General features: G+C 46.8%; 2 protein-coding genes across 3 annotated transcripts; one reads left to right on the top strand and one right to left on the bottom strand.

Annotated features, from left to right (window-relative positions):
• The first annotated feature begins 4,902 nt into the window (after positions 1–4,902).
• LOC125516084 (65-kDa microtubule-associated protein 3-like) lies at positions 4,903–10,395 on the top strand. Of its 2 annotated transcripts, none has more exons than XM_087528236.1 (6): positions 4,903–6,379; positions 6,463–7,137; positions 9,185–9,272; positions 9,400–9,463; positions 9,598–9,672; positions 9,850–10,073. In XM_087528236.1, exons 1-6 carry the CDS (start codon positions 5,888–5,890, stop codon positions 9,926–9,928), a joined length of 1,473 nt encoding a protein of 490 aa, XP_087384362.1. In that variant the 5' UTR covers positions 4,903–5,887; the 3' UTR covers positions 9,929–10,073. The 2 variants fall into 2 exon arrangements, with proteins under 2 accessions (XP_087384362.1, XP_048537528.1); XM_048681571.2 differs by having other exon boundaries at positions 5,881–6,379; positions 9,400–9,473; positions 9,850–10,395.
• A 1,957-nt stretch (positions 10,396–12,352) lies between these two features.
• Positions 12,353–13,935, bottom strand: LOC147963929 (putative F-box/LRR-repeat protein 9). Its single transcript, XM_087528235.1, has 2 exons — positions 13,533–13,935; positions 12,353–13,350 (listed from the first exon to the last, which is right to left on the bottom strand). Exons 1-2 carry the CDS (start codon positions 13,910–13,912, stop codon positions 12,693–12,695), a joined length of 1,038 nt encoding a protein of 345 aa, XP_087384361.1. The 5' UTR covers positions 13,913–13,935; the 3' UTR covers positions 12,353–12,692.
• Between the last annotated feature and the right edge of the window lie 1,627 nt (positions 13,936–15,562).

The raw sequence follows: 15,562 nt of genomic DNA, 5'->3' as shown, positions 1-15,562 counted from the left end.
GCCATGCGCTGCGCTGACTTGCCCGAAGATCCGTCCATAATTGCCAATAAACCATTGGAGCAGTCAGACTGGATTAAAACCAGCAGGGAAATCCGATGCCTCGCCAAGTCAATGCCTTCCTTGATTGCATGTAATTTAGAGCATCTCCAGCCATTGGTTCTTCAGGAGGTGCTAAAAATCGCTCCTTGGGGCATACCGTCGCAAAACACGCACTGGGGGTGTGATGCCACCCAATCGCGGCGCCCACGAGATTATTTTGAACGGCACAAACACGGCGAGTTCATACATATTTCGGCGACTTCAAACCAAATTCAACCAAACACGGCACAAATACGCCCGCTCATACATATTTAAAGTATTTTACAAAAAGAAAAAAAACACACTACTAGGCCCGTCCGCCGTCTCGCTCGCCTCGCCGGCCGCCGCCCTTGCAGTTCTACATGCCGAGGAGGCTGTAGAACCGCGTGTAGTCGCCGCCGTCCCTGCTGCAACCCTCCCTGGTTGGCACGCCGGGTTGGACGGTCCGGCGGCGTCCTCGTCGTCGTCGCTGTCGAGGATCACGACGCCGTGCTCGTCCTCGCGCCCACGCTTGCGGGCGGCGATCTCCTCCAGGGCCCGGGTCTGTCGGGCCATCTCAGTCTGGAGGTAGTCGTCGCGCGCCCACCGCAGGGCGTCCGCATCGGAGAAGCCGCGCCGGGCTATCTCCCCGTACTCCGGGGGGAGGCTGGGCTCTGGTTTGGGCACGACGAGGACGAGGCGCCCGGAAACGGGGGTGGAGTCGGCGATGCGGATACCGGAGCTGCGGGTGCGCCGACTGACAGGCGTGTCCTGGGGCTCCGGCTTGACGGGCGTGTCCTGAGGCTCCGGCTTGACGGGGCGGAGGCAGGGAGAGCCGGTCGACCGACCAGACGAGGAGGAGGACGCCCTGGGTTCCATGCGCCTCGGCGTCCACGAGCTCCCACGGCGGCGAGAGAAGGATGGGGGGAGGGGGGGTACTCCAGCCTCGGCGTGTTGCCGCCCTTGATGTACTGAAGGACGGCCTCCAGCGTGCGGCCTGGCACGCCCCACCATCGGCGCCACCCCTCGGAGTTGAGCCTGCCGGAGGGCACGACGCCGTTGGTGGCCTCGAGCTGCTTGGCGTGATGGCGGCGGAAGTATGGCTCCCAGAGCGGGCTGTCAGGGACGTAGCGCGGCCCCTCCCTCGCCGCCCGCGGCAGAGAGGCGCGGATACACGCGATCTCCGCACGATGCGCCGCCCCGACGGGCGGTGGTGGCACCGGGACCCCGCCAGCGCTGATTCTCCACGCCCCGGGCACCCGCATGTCCGGCGGGACCGGGTACTCGGCCTCGAAGAGGAGCCGAGTTTCGTCCTCGTGAAGGTGGCGGTGGCCGAAGCCGTTCGCCGCCGTCGCCTGGGAATCGTTCGGCCATTTCTTTAAACTGGGACGGCGAGGGGAGAGGGAGGAAGGGGAGAGAGGGCGCGTCTGTGGTGGAGACTCTATGCGTGCCACCGGCGCGCTGGGGTCGGCTTATATAGGCGGAGGCAGCGCGAGCACGCGTGGCCGCCTCGTCTACGCGTGGCATGCACGGGGACGCGTGTCATCACGCCTTCACTGCGCCGCTCGTGAGGCATCAATGGCGGAGGCTGACCGGCGTGGCAGCTTTGGCATTGATTCGCCACGGGAAACGAGGCAATGAGGACGATGAAGCGGCGAGAAGCGAGACGAGTCGCTGGCAAGGAGGGCCCGCGGCTCTTTCGCCCAAAAAACGATTCGCCCGGCGCCCCCGAGCGCCCCCCAGCGCGTCGGGTTCGGGTTGGGTCTGCCGGCGTCAATTTCATCCCGAGCCGATGAAAATTGGGCCCTTAAAGGCGCGACTGGGCCGATTTTTTTGACACCAACGATCGAAAAATCACATAGAGGACCTTGTTGGGGCGCGGCTGAAGATGCTTTAGACTCCAGAGCATCGTTACATAGCCCTTCTCGTCTCTCAAAATCATGCCAGTGCCCGCCGAACCGTCCGCTTGACAAAAGGAGCCGTCTTCTGACAGTGCCGTCCAGCCAGGCGGTGGGAATGGCCATAGCTGTGGCGTTGCCTTCGTTCTGGGTTTTGGTGGCTGCTGTTTCACAAACAATGGTGACTTCCTTTTAATTACCTCCTCGACAGAGATCTGCTGAACTTGGAGTAACGAGTTGAGATAGCTACTCAAGAACAAGCAGGACATCCTCGTTGAAGGGATTGATTTGCCATGAAATTTCCGTAGGTGCCATACTCGTTATAAAACAAGAAAGATTATATCTCGTGTCCTTTCTGACAAGTCGGCAAGAAAGTGTAGAAGCCATTCATTACCCGTCCATTGAAAATCAACCATGTTCGGTAGGGGCCATACTTGTTGCATCGAATCCCATAAAACAACAACATTTGGACACACACAAGAACAACGTGAAAAGGTTGATTCATCTTCCCATCCACAAATAGCGCACACTACACGCGAAGAAATATGGCGCCGATTCTTCTCCTGATTAGCGGTCAGGGCACCAGAGGCCACTTTCCACACAAAAATCCTCATCTTGTGAGGCACCGAGGCTTGCACGATCAAGTTCCAAAGAGAGCGCTCACCTCCAGATCTTGTGCTAGTAGCACCAGAAGAGTGGGTTAACTCATGTTCAGACATTGCCAACTTGTATTTCATCTTAACCGACAACGTACCCGAGTTTTCCAATGGCCACGTGATGAAATCCTCAAGCAGCCGAGGGGATGTATGAATTGTAAGTATAGCCTCAACATCCACTTGGAAAAAGTATTGTTTGATTAGATCTACCTTCCAAGCTCCACTTTGATTGAGGAAGTCAGACACCTCGTTGAGTCGACAATTGCCTTTAACAGAAACCGGAGTATACGGTGACCGCTGAGGGATCCATGGATCACACCATGTACATATCCTTAAACCATCACTATAACTCTTCAAAGCATCCCCTTTTCACTAATTCCTATCCATAAGTAATACCTTTCTAGACAGTAGAAGAATTACTTGGAAACACCGTATCAACCAAATTACCATTTGGATAGTATTTTGCTCGCAGCAATCTGGCACAAAGTGAGTCCGGTGTTTCCAACAACCTCCAAGCCTGCTTAGCAAGCAAAGCTTGGTTAAATGCACGTATGTCACGAAAACCAATACCTTCTTTCTTCTTTGGTAGGACCAATTTGTCCCAAGCTTTCCATGCCAATTTTTTCTTACCGTTCTCCAAACCCCACAAGTATCGCCTCATCATTTTTGTTAGATCATCGCAAACCGAAAAAGGCAACTTAAAATACTCATGACATAGGTAGCTATGGCCCGAGCCACTTGAAAACTGATACATATGTTCCATAAAAAAAGAAAACGTATATATATGGATAGACTTCAAGAGTTTCGAAAGAAGGAAGGAGGCCATCTCGCCTGGATGTGGTGCACGAGTGACCTATAGATGACAAAACCCAATCCTTAGGCATAGAAATGACTCTAAACAAAGAGGAGATTATAACCAAGACCATATACCTTAAAACTCTTGTCGAAACCGCTACCAAAATTGTCGTCATTCCGTAACCATAGATCTTGTTGATGATGGACAACATTGAGAATTCAAGCCACTAAAGCACATGCAAAGACCTAGCAATTGATCAAATTGCTGCAATAGTTTGGCTACATGGCTCCATGATCAAGGAGCCACTAAAACATTGAGGATCAAACTTGATCAAATCGCTACAATAGTAGAACATCACCTATGACGAAGGTTGACATCGAGAATTTCAGCCACTAAGCACATGCAAAGACATATAGAGGACCAGACTTGGTTGAATCACTGCAATAATAGACCGCCACATATTCCGTAGGTTGGCAATCACACAAAGCATATCGTCAAAGATGTCATCATAATGATCTAGATAGGTAGCCGCACCAGTATCACCATACCAACTGGTTAATGACCTTGCTCGTAAAGGATTGAAAGAAAAGATTGCCGAAGAAGATAATGTTGTCAGTGTTGATGCCAAAGGAACCATGCTGTCAAACAACACAATGTACCAACCCGTCGTCCAAACTCATCGATATTCCGTCCCACATCGCACAGACTGTCATTTTTTCTATATGCAGTATTTTTTCATATGATTGTAAGCGCTAGATTCCCAAAGATTGTGTGTTGTATCTACGTTGATCTGATTCCTATGAATTTGTAGCATTTGATGAGATGTCATGGAAATTTCTTATGTATTACATTTTTCTATTCCTTTCTAGTATCCATATGACTTGAAAACCCTATAAGGATTCACCCCTAGTTTCAATTATGTTTCTCCAATTTCTCAACAGCGCTGCATGTGAGGGAGCATATTGCAAGGAGCGGGCAGGCATGAAACTGAAGTTCCTAGCGGCAAAGAATCCAATGTTAATTCTCGCGTCAAAGATGTGTGATGTCCTTCTGTATACAGAGTAAGAAACCATTGTGTTTGTGTAATACATGTGTATAGTTGTATACAACTAACACCATCTAAATACATGACGACGTCCCCACTAGCTTTTTGTCCAATCATGAATGCATACTCCCAGACCACTCAACCCATAGAAATGCTAGTACATTATTTTCTTGTGAGATATTAATTCATTGATATATTTTGATAAAAAATACATTTTAAATCTTTCTATATATTTGAATTCTTGACGATGAGATCTTTCAAACAAGATCAATTTTGAATATATTCTAAATGAGTTCAAATTTTGTGAAACATATTTCACTCATTCGAAAGAACAAAATTTACTCATTTCAAAAATTGATTTCACTCAAGTAAAAAAAATCATACATTACAAACAAACCAATTTCACTCAACTCGTTTAAAAAAATTGCTTCATTTAAAAAAACATTCATTTCAATAAAATGATTTCACGAGTTTCAAAATCATATGTCACTCATCTCAAAACACTAATTTAGTCAATTAAAAACCCCACTCATTAAAAAAATAGAATTCACTCATTTCCAATAACATATTTCACTCATTTCAAAGCATTGATTTCACGAGTTTCAAAATCATATTTCACTCATCTCAAAACACTAATTTAGACAATTAAGAAAACCCACTCATTAAAAAAAAGAATTCTCTCATTTCCAGTAACATATTTCACTCATTTCAAAGCAATGATTTCACTCAATTCAGAAAAATAATTTCACTCAAGAGAAATGATTTTACTAGATTGAGTGAAATAATTTGACTGGGACATTGAATTGGATTGAGTGAAATAAGTAGATTTCAAAAAATAGATTTCACTTGATTCGGAACCTTAAAAAAACGATTTCACTCATTTGCTACAGTGAAATGGATTGAGTGAAATGAGTGGATTGAAAAATAGAAATTTAAATCGGTTTGAAATATCAAGATTGGTTTTGTTCTACATGTCTTGTGCTAGGAGTTTTAGATACTGGCTGAGTTGGCATAACATGATTAGCTGGGGATTTCACCGCTACGTACCGTTGGTAAGAGCTTTGCGCAGGCAGGCATGCAAAGTGCTCCTCCAGTCACACGCATGCCATGCGCGCACCGATCGCCCGCGCTCGCGCAACTTGCTCTCGACCGATCGCCCGAATCCCTGAAGCCGTCGCCGTCGTGTCGCTCGTCCGTCCGGCCGTCCGGCCGTCGCCGCGGCCGTAGTCCGCCACGTCGCGCTGATCCGTCCAACGTTGTCTCATCCACGTACGGCCGCGCCCTTTGACCCCGACGTACGTAACACACCACCGGCACCGATCGATCGTCCTCGGAGGAGGAACCATGAGGCCGGCCACCCGACGGCGGGTGACATGGCCATCTCCCTGAAGCTGCAAGCGGGTTATCCCGTTCCCCGTGAGTTCCGGGACAAAGAATGGAGCCCCGGCGCGAGCTGCTGCTGCGGGAGCTCCGGGACGCGTGGGACGAGGTCGGCGAGGCGGAGGAGGACCGGCGGGAGGCGCTGCGGGCGCTCGAGGAGGACTGCCTCGCCGTCTACAGGGCCAAGGTCGCGCAGGTGAGGCAGCAAGGCGGGCGCCTGCGGGCGGAGATCGCCGCCGCCCTCGCCGAGCTGGCCGCCCTCCGCGCCGCTGTCGGCGACGACCCGCGGAGTGCTGCCCAGACCAGCGCCGGGAGCCTCAGGGAGGAGCTGCGCGCGATCGCGCCGGAGCTGGAGGAGGTGAGGCAGCGGCGGGACGAGATGTGTCGGCAGATCGCCGAGGTCACGGAGCTCATCGACCGGCTCCGGCAGGAGATGAGGCCCGGCGAACGGCCGCCCCCGCCGCGCGTCGACGCCGACCCCGACGACCTCACCATGAATAGTCTCCAGGAGCTCAGAGCGCACCTGCGGCATCTCCAATCCGAGAAGGTCCAGTTAGTTCGGATTAGAAAAGAAATATCAAAACTAGTCTGTCATTGAGAGATTGATGAAATTTGTTCTGTTCTTGGCAGGACAATCGCATCAAGAAGATGGCAGAGCTCACGAGCTCGCTGCACGCGTCCTCCTCGGTTCTTGGCATGGATCCGCAAGAGATCACCACCATAGTCCAAGAAGCTGGTGCCGGCGACATCAGCGACGGCGCGATCGCGAGGCTGGAATCGGAGGCGGAGAGGCTGAGGGAGGCCAAGCGGGGCAGGATGCAGAGGCTGCAGGACCTGGTGGTGGCCATGCTGGAGCTGTGGAGCCTGATGGACACGCCGCCGGAGGAGCAGAGCCGGTTCCAGGGCGTGGCCTGCAACGTCGCGGCCTCGGAGGACGAGATCACGGAGCCTGACGCGCTCTCGGCGGGCGCCATCGGCGAGGTCGAGGCCGAGGTGGCGCGGCTGGAGGGCCTCAAGGGGCGCCGGATGAAGGACTTGTTGGCCAGGAAGCGCGGCGAGCTCAGGGAGATCCGGCTCCGCGCGCGCATCGTCTCCGCGCAGGAGGAGGAGGACGGCGGCAGCGACGAGGTTGTGTCCGACGACGGCTGCGCAGACGCGGCGGAGCGGTCGCTGGTGCTAGAGCGGCTGGATGCCCGGATCTCGGAGGCCAGGGACGAGGAGTTCAGCCGGAAGGAGGTGCTGGAGAGGATGGAGAGGTGGCAGGCGGCCCTCGAGGAGGAATCCTGGCTCGAGGAGTACAACAGGGTGAGTCAGACAGACACACTCTCTGAACTTCACATGAATTTTACAGAAATTTCCTAGTACATTTCAGTTTTACTATTCTCGGAACAACCATCGGATCTATACATGATTAGCTAAATGTTCGTGCGTTGCTACGAGTAACAAAAACACTGGCCAAATAATTAATCTAATTCAAAAATGTGTGTTAAACATAACAACTTTTCATTCATATAACTTTTCTCTACTTATGTTCTCATCGACACTCGTACCGTCTCCTTAAACTTAACATCGTACTAAACATCGCTGCCTGTCCTTCCTTGGTGTATCTATCTTCAAGCCATTGGAGAGCACTACCTTCAAGCATAACCTCACACGACCTTTAAATAACCTCATGCTGAACTATTGTAGTTCAGCAACATGCTTGCTATTATCTTCCCAATAATCCTAGGCCACGGGAGAGAGGTTACAGGCTAACGCGTGTGCTCCTCATTAATCTCTCCACCCTTGAATTTCGTTGAGGGTCCGTAAGTGTAGCATTTCCCTTATCTTTCTCTCCATCCCCACCTTCTCCAGAGATAGGCAAACATAACACAACAGTTGCTGGTCAGGAAAGAGGTTATGCTATGATCTAATTAACAAAAGTAAAACAAGTTGTGAAGCCAAAGTCAGTTGCGCCACAAAATCAAAAGGTTGAAGGAACAAAACCTTCTCCAAATTTTTTTTTGACCATTTACAGGAGGGAAAAATCCCTACCGTGTTCTTTTTTCATTAATAGTGAGGGGTTAGAAAGTCTTACAAGATGGCATGATTATGCTAGTTACAATCAGTTAGTAAGGACATGTTTGCATAAGAAAACAAGAAATATACTTATACGAAAACAAGAAATATACACCCGTTTCAACCTTTGCCTCGACAACATCACAAATCTTCATAAGATCATAAATTTTCAGGTTTGATGCAGCAAGCGAGCAACATCCTCACCTAGCAAAACATGAGCATATTTAAGTCAGTTTACAAAATAATGTATGTATCATGGATCAAGCAGGCAAATACAACATAAAGTTAGGATCCCTCACCATATCTGGATGCGACTGAAGATTACATTTCAAGGCCACATGAGATGTCTTCTGCTGAATCAACTGAATGCAATAGTAATAATGCTGAAGGAAAATAATGAAGATTTAACGAAGATAAGCAATGTAGATGTAGACTACACGCGTGAAATTGATTTCTATAAAAAATTAGAGTTATTGTTGAGAAACAATTCAAACACACATATGTTTTTTTTACAAAAACATCATGAACACTAAAGAAAGCAGCCAAGTTTCTTTCCATTGGGAAGCAATTCTGTATGGACACCAAATTGTACCTCCATGGCAACCATCACATTAAATTAGATCATGTCGTGCGTCGGGCGGGGGCGAAGGGTATGTAGTGGTAGGTAGTAGTGTTGGCGCCAATGATGAGCAGAGGAGGAGGAGAGGCCGGAGGTTGGTTGCTGCGGCAGAGGAGGAGGTAGGAGGAGCCGGCGAGGAACGGAGGGCACCTGCGGCATACTTGCGGAGGTCCGCATCGGAGGAGACGGGGTAGGGGCAAAGATATACCGGGAGGAAGGGGAGGTTCTGATGGTGGGCAGGTGGGGCTACTGCGACAGAGCTGCTCCTGGCGGCCACCATCCAGATTGGTTCCATGGCTACTTGCCCGGGGGGTGGGGGAGGGGGGGGGGGTGGGGCTGGACGGAGAGACTAAGGATTCTTTTGTAAATACTCCCTTCGTCCCATAATATAAGGGCGAAGCGGAATGACGGGTGCCGTCTTACAAAATTGCCACAGCTTGTCCGTGTGCGTTAGGTGCAAATCTAATGGTCAGAAGTGATGGAGGGCAGACACACTATCAACACCAACTGTGTTTTTTTATAGTTGTAGAGATATTTGTGCAAGTTGTACATGTTGATATTGGTTAGCTAAAATTTTGACCAAGAGATAACTATTTATGCGAGCTTTATCCACTTTCAAAAAATTTCTTCTTCGTTTCAAACGTTGAATTGTTTTTTCATGTGTGTAATTTTCAGAATGAGAACAGATACAACGTGGGTAAAGGAATGCACCTCATGCTGAAGCGTGCAGAGAAGGCGCGCGCCTTGGTCAACAAGATGCCAGGTGTGTGCACGTCGATGCTCATCTTGTTCTTCATGAGAAACTTGTGTTTGTCTATTGATCTCCTTTCATGAACAGAACACTGATGCTGCCCTGTGAATTTTTCTTGTCCTGTTGCTATGGGGTGCAGCGATGGCTGAGGCCTTGACGGCGAAGGTGGTGGCCTGGGAGGAGGATAGAGGCACCAAGTTCTTGTACGATGGTGTATGCATGTCTTGTTTGCATTTTTCTTTACGTATTACTTTCCCTTTTGAAATTTGGCGGGAAGGTACTCTGGCTTCCATTTTTCAATTTTGTGAATGAGAAATAATTGACTGTGCAAATGCAGGAGGGGCTTTTGGACATGTTGGAGGAGTACGATAACACGAGGAAGGAAAAAGAACAAGAGAAGAAGAGACAGAGGGTATTAATGAATTCAAACCACTTAATCTTAACACATCATTCCTAATAATTTTTTCGAATGGGGGGATGGGGGAGACATGAATCACACATCAAATCTCGCATGCATTCAAAAATACATAGTACAATTCATGCGTCCAAAAACGAGCCTTGGACATGACCATGTTCATGGTTTTCTCAGGACCAGAGGAGGCTGCAGGGGCAGAGCACAGTGGAGTCGCCGGTTGCCCGGGCACTCCAAAAGAACCTCAAGAATGTGACGAGGACATTGTCCATGGGAGGCAGCAAGAAGATGATCGTGTCGGCATCATCATCATCATTGTCATCGCCGAGGCCAATCACACCGAGCTACCTCAAGTCTTCATTCTCGCCGCGAAGGAGCGATGATGGGCAGATGGTGTCGCAGGATTCTTTCGAGTGAGACCCGGTTCATGCAATGTCCCGTGTTTTGGGGTAGTTTTCTCGAAGTTGGCGGGAGAAAAGACACTAGCTGTCGCAGAACGGTGGATGGCAAAGTTCTTGCGTGTCCTTGTAAAGAAAGGAGAGATGATCAAAAGTGATGAGAGGATACGATGTTTTATCTCTCTACTAGAAGTATAGAAGGCATATATTAATTCCCAAAAGTACATGAGATCCATATGATCTAGAGATAGTTCACCTTATGTCAATCTTAACTAAAACAGTACGCGCGCTAGAAATGGTAGCCAGCTTAAAAACCCTAGCTAGCTACTTTTTGTAGCCTTAGTTAGTTTGGTTGCCTATGCTTGCTCTCTTGCGCGTTACGACAACATGCACTGCTTGCTTCTTTCTATTCGACGCGGAGCTCGCAACACCCCAACCCTTTCTTAGCATTTCCACTTGTGATCCTGGAGGATTTGGAGCAATGCTCCTGACCATGAAGAATGGATTTTGTATTTTTTTTCATGTGAACGGCCCTATCTTATAAAGAATGTTTTGTCATGCTAGAAATCACGTTGAGAAAGACCAACCAGCAACACAAATAAGGACCATTCCATTTGGGTACTTCAAAAGGGAGGATTTATGATGCTACGGACAGTTGTCCGACGTGCATGCAATGACGGGCTCAGATAGGATTAGATTGTGCGCGTCGGGCCGTTCGGGTGTCCATATTTTGGCCAACTTTAGCGTATATACTATGTTGTGTGACAGTAATATTTTGATACCATTCACCACCGTTACGTCAGAAATCCAAGGTTCCATACGAGCTCATGTTTTGCGCCGTGGTGGCAGGACTGTTAGGGGATTGACTCTAGGTGTAGGTAGGGTCAAACCCGTAGGGTCATGCAAATACATAGGCCCCCTCCCTTGTGCCAAGTTGTTTAGAAGAAGCTTTCTGTTCTACAATCCCGCAGAGCGAAGGATTAGGCAGGTAGTATGAGCCCTCTCACTTGCAGCTATGTGCTATGTGCGACTCCGCGAAGCAAATGAAGGGAAGTTCTTTGAGCTTTCTCCGACTGATCCCCATTGGAGATTATATGAACTATCGTGACGCTTCGGTGAAAAAGGTCACCGGATGACCATTGAAGGATTCTGTGGTAGTCTTTGACTCCCTCCAACTCAATCAATATGAAGAACATGCCATGAGCATAGGGGTTTGTCCGACTACTAAACTAGACTATTGGCTAGGGCTTTTCTAGTTAAAGCTTCTATAGTGAGTGGCCCTTCCACTTTGATCTAGTTGTAGTTTTTATTATACTAAATTGAACACATATCAAAGAAAGGGGATCAATCAATAAGTAGTTGCCCTTCTACGACCTAGGAAAGGCAACAAACTCGTTAAACTAGGGGATCTTTTACCCATGGTCGCTATTGTTGTATTCTATATTGTCGGGGAAAGCTACTGCTTCTATGACAGCTCCACTTCCTCGTCTTGCTTCTACTTTGCTTGTTTGCACGAAGGATTATAGTCCTTTTCGCTAGGTCCAAATTTCTTGAAGCGAAAGATCTGATCGAATGGAGGTCCCACATATTGAGCGTAGCTGATATATGGCTACTTAGACGTGATCATCCCACATGCCATAAAAATACTTTTTTATGGCCGGTCATATAAAGATAGAATAGATATGGATAGAGGAATATTCTATTAATTCATGAAATGGCTCGTCGATCCAAATGAATCATTCTTCTGCTCTCTCTCAGCCCCCAGCCCCAAAACTGACCCACGACACATGTCCATATGTTTCGTGCGCGGGAAGGCAACAAAGTTAAATACAAAAGACCTCAGTGGAGTGGAGCAGCCACGACTCGAAGTTCCTTACCTTAGATGGATCTCGCTAGTGACACCTAAACGGTAGGTATAGGTGGCGGATGTGTTACATTTGGAGTTTTATGCTCATAGCATAGATGTGAAACACACGAGCTTTGCACCGTTTGTTTTGACATGTTCAAATTTTGTTTGTATGAATAGAGGTTTTCATTACAATTTTGTCATGTAACCCTAGTAGCTAATTATATGCAATGCGCATGCAAACCGTTCATTTAACATCCAACAGCTGTTATTCTCTTATTTTTCTCCAGCTAACTAGGTCTTCTTAATCCTTCAGTTGCACGCATGTGGCCCATGCCTCCCCTCTTCCAGTCAACATCATAGGGCTTCGGGAGCGTACGATTCAACATCCTATGCTCGGTCCTGCAGGTCTTCTACGAGCTGGTGAGCTCCTAGATTTAGAGTTTTAAGTAAGCATGAGTTCACAATCTGCTTGTGCTAGGAACAACAAGATGTGATGTTTCAGCCTTTCAGGCAGTAGAAAGGTAAACAAGTCAAGTAAGAACGAAAAACTTTGATGTAGCATATTACTAAACTTGTTTCTGGCAAATCGAAATAAAAAATTGTTGATATCATTTTTTCATGTAAATGGTTAAATAAATTTGAACGATCAACCATTGAACAATTAATAATGCAGAAATCCATGGTGAAACTGAAGCAACAAAACGTCGGGGGTGCATGCTTTCGAGAAGGGGTAGTTTCATCGAAACATCACTCACGTATACATTATTTCACACTTAGCTTAGGTACCTACGCATGCTCTTGACATCAAGGATTTTCTCATACTGTTCGAGATCGGCATCGTCAATACCATCACCACTACCAATGTAGTAGCAATATTCCTCATAGGAGTCGTTGTAATCCGGATAGTAGGAAAGCGAACCATCTCTAAGTTCACGGTAGTTGAGTTCGTAATGAATACTACGGATCTTGTACTCATAGTCAACCTGTTGGTCACTGGAGTACTCATGGTTATCCATATTGATCTGGGCAAGCTTCACTCGTAGGCTGTCATCCATGTTATCCATGTCAACAAGGCTGCACTCTCGCATGTCGAGGTACTCTAGGTCGTGGCAATTGTCAAGGATGGTTCCCAGCTCTTCATTGTCAAGTTTAAGGCGGACAAGATGCAAGGAGCGTAGCTTGTGCATCCTTGCAACCAAAGATGCTACCCTGGCACTAGTACGCCTGCCTTCAAGGCCATGCATGACAAGTCTGAAGTGCTTCAACTCTAGGCATATTCCTGCGACTAGTTCAACCATTTCTCGTGTATTGCAATATGTAGGTCGTGAAATCTCAAGCTCCTCGAGCAGAGGTAACATCTTGATCGCCTTTGCAAATCCGAGGTTGGAGACAGAGCACGTGATGAGATGAAGGCTCTTCAACGAGGGTGCCCTGCAGGATAGCATCAGATATGACTTATGAGTGATGAATGAGCATAGCACCTCATTCAAAACAAAAAAAAAACACTTTTGGTGAGGTCTAAAATTTAAACACAGTAATAAATCGAAGAAGGGAAAACCCTAAGAATATGGGTAGGGTTCGAGGATTAGGGAAGAACCTGGTAAATCTCTTACCGCTGGGCGAGCAGCAGGAGCGTGTGGTTGTCGACGCCATCGCTCAGGAAGGCCTCTGTCTGTCCCGCGCCGAGACGCAGGGCCTTGCGCACCATGTTCTCGATGCTGATCTTGGGGCGGAACGGCGGGACGTACCAGAGGCCTTCGCGCAGGTCGACGCGGCGCCACAGCTCCGGCTGCTCCCGGGCGGCGCGGCGCCAGGAGCGGCAAACGCCCGCCACGCCGCCGACCAGGAGCTCGGCCTGGTCCAGCCGGTGGAGGATGAGGGAGATGAGGTCCGGGCGCAGCTCCGCCCAGTCCCTCTCCGGCGGTGCCCCTTTTTTCTTGGAATATCGGATTCGCTGTGACGCCCTCGCCAGCGGCGGCATCGCGATCGCCATCGCGAAGGGCGACCGAGCTGGCCTCGCACCGGCTTCGATCGATCGATCGGTTGCTGGTTAAAGTGTCTTTGTCGCGGCCCGTTTGTCATGGGATGGGCTCGCGTTTGACTGTTTAGGGTCGGGCTTTCTTGGTCTTCTTCTTGTTTTTCCCTTTTTATTATGTTTTTTCATTTGTTTTTTATTTCTTCGCCAATTTTATAATTTTATTCTTCATTATATATTTTTTGTATTTCACTAGTTTTCTTTGTCTTTTCCTTTTCTTCTTCTCTATATGTTGGTTTTCTTTGTTTCTTTCTCAGTTTCTTTATTTCTTCGCCTTTCTTTCTGTTTCTTTGTAAGTATTGACTTTTTTCTTTTTTTATTCTGTTTTCTTATGTTTTTCTTGTTTTTCATCGGTTTTCTTCATTTTTGTTTTTTCTTGTTTTTTCAAACACTGGATGTATAGTTTTTCTTAAATACAAGCTAAGAACACTTTTTTATGAATACATGGTCAACATTTTTCAAATACAGAGTGAACATTTTTTTAATTAGAATAAGCATTTTTTCCAAGTACAAAATGCATTTTTCGTATACATCAGAAACATTTTTATACATGATCCACATTTTCAAATACATGATCAACATTTTTTCATACACATTGTATACATTTTTTGTATACAAATAAACATTTTTTCTATAGAGATTTAACATTTTTCAAATACTTGATTAACATTTTTTTAACGGTGAACATTTTTTCATGCACATTATATATTTTTTATGCATGTTCCGTATGCATGGGAAACATTTTTTATACAGAGTTAACATTTTTCAAATGTTTGATTATCATTTTTAAAATACTTGAATACCATTTTTCAAATGCTTTATTAAAAGTTTCTAAATACATGATCACATTTTTCATACACATTGTATACATTTTCGTATACATGAGAAACATTTTCTCTATACCCATTTTTTAAAATGTTTGATTAACATTTGTCAAATGTTTTATGAAAATAAAATTATAGATGTCAGCACACATAACAAGCCTTGCCATTGCCGGTGTGTTCAGCTTACTTGTGAGTTTAACTCCTAAGTCCTAACCATTTTTTTCGAGCAACACTCGTAACCATTCTGACTGTGAACTTACGAAACCAAAATTGTTGGAAATAAAAAGAGAAAAGGAGCATGAGTCGTAAAAAGAATGGAAAGTTTTTGGAAAGTGGGAAGGAATCGGTGAAGTTGTTGCGAGTGGTTACATGATACATTGATAGACATATGCATACTTATTCCAACATCTCCTCCTCCTTGCCTTGCTTGCTTGCCTCTCTTCTAATTTAATTCCCAAGTGAAGGAAGGAAGGAAGGAAGAGGTGGTGAATGATCGAATCTGTTTCTCCATTGTGCTTCCCTTGACCTGGCCTCCATACTTTTCTTAGACCCCCCTCCACTCCATCTCTTGCTTTCCTCAACTCAACTTAACCCCTCCTTAACTTACTATACTTCAAAGAGATTAATTTCAAAGAGGTTGTTAAGAATTTAATATGTTTTGTTTTGCACAATTTTGATTTTCTTCTTCTAGGGGAGCTACTACAGGATGTCCATTGCATGTTTCATGATATTTTGTGCAAAAATAAAATCTAATACTTTTTTTCACTTTTTTTTTTCATTTTTT

The sequence above is a fragment of the Triticum urartu genome, chromosome 6A, assembly GCF_056163025.1.
Source record: "Triticum urartu cultivar PI428250 chromosome 6A, HENAU_Tu73, whole genome shotgun sequence".
NCBI lineage: Eukaryota > Viridiplantae > Streptophyta > Magnoliopsida > Poales > Poaceae > Triticum > Triticum urartu.
The sequence above is the reverse complement of the archived record's forward strand: the minus strand, read 5'-3'. Positions and strand labels throughout refer to the sequence as shown.

What these genes read in the sequence shown, in the direction of transcription:
- LOC125516084 (XM_048681571.2), top strand. Translation starts at nt 5,888, where the DNA reads ATGGAGCCCCGGCGCGAGCTGCTGCTGCGGGAGCTCCGGGACGCGTGG. An exon ending in CTTGGTCAACAAGATGCCAG is followed by an intron (nt 9,273 to 9,399) that starts GTGTGTGCACGT and finishes TATGGGGTGCAG; the next exon opens with CGATGGCTGAGGCCTTGACG. An exon ending in AAGAGAAGAAGAGACAGAGG is followed by an intron (nt 9,673 to 9,849) that starts GTATTAATGAAT and finishes TGGTTTTCTCAG; the next exon opens with GACCAGAGGAGGCTGCAGGG.
- LOC147963929 (XM_087528235.1), bottom strand. Translation starts at nt 13,912, where the DNA reads ATGGCGATCGCGATGCCGCCGCTGGCGAGGGCGTCACAGCGAATCCGA. An exon ending in CTCCTGCTGCTCGCCCAGCG is followed by an intron (nt 13,351 to 13,532) that starts GTAAGAGATTTA and finishes GCTATCCTGCAG; the next exon opens with GGCACCCTCGTTGAAGAGCC.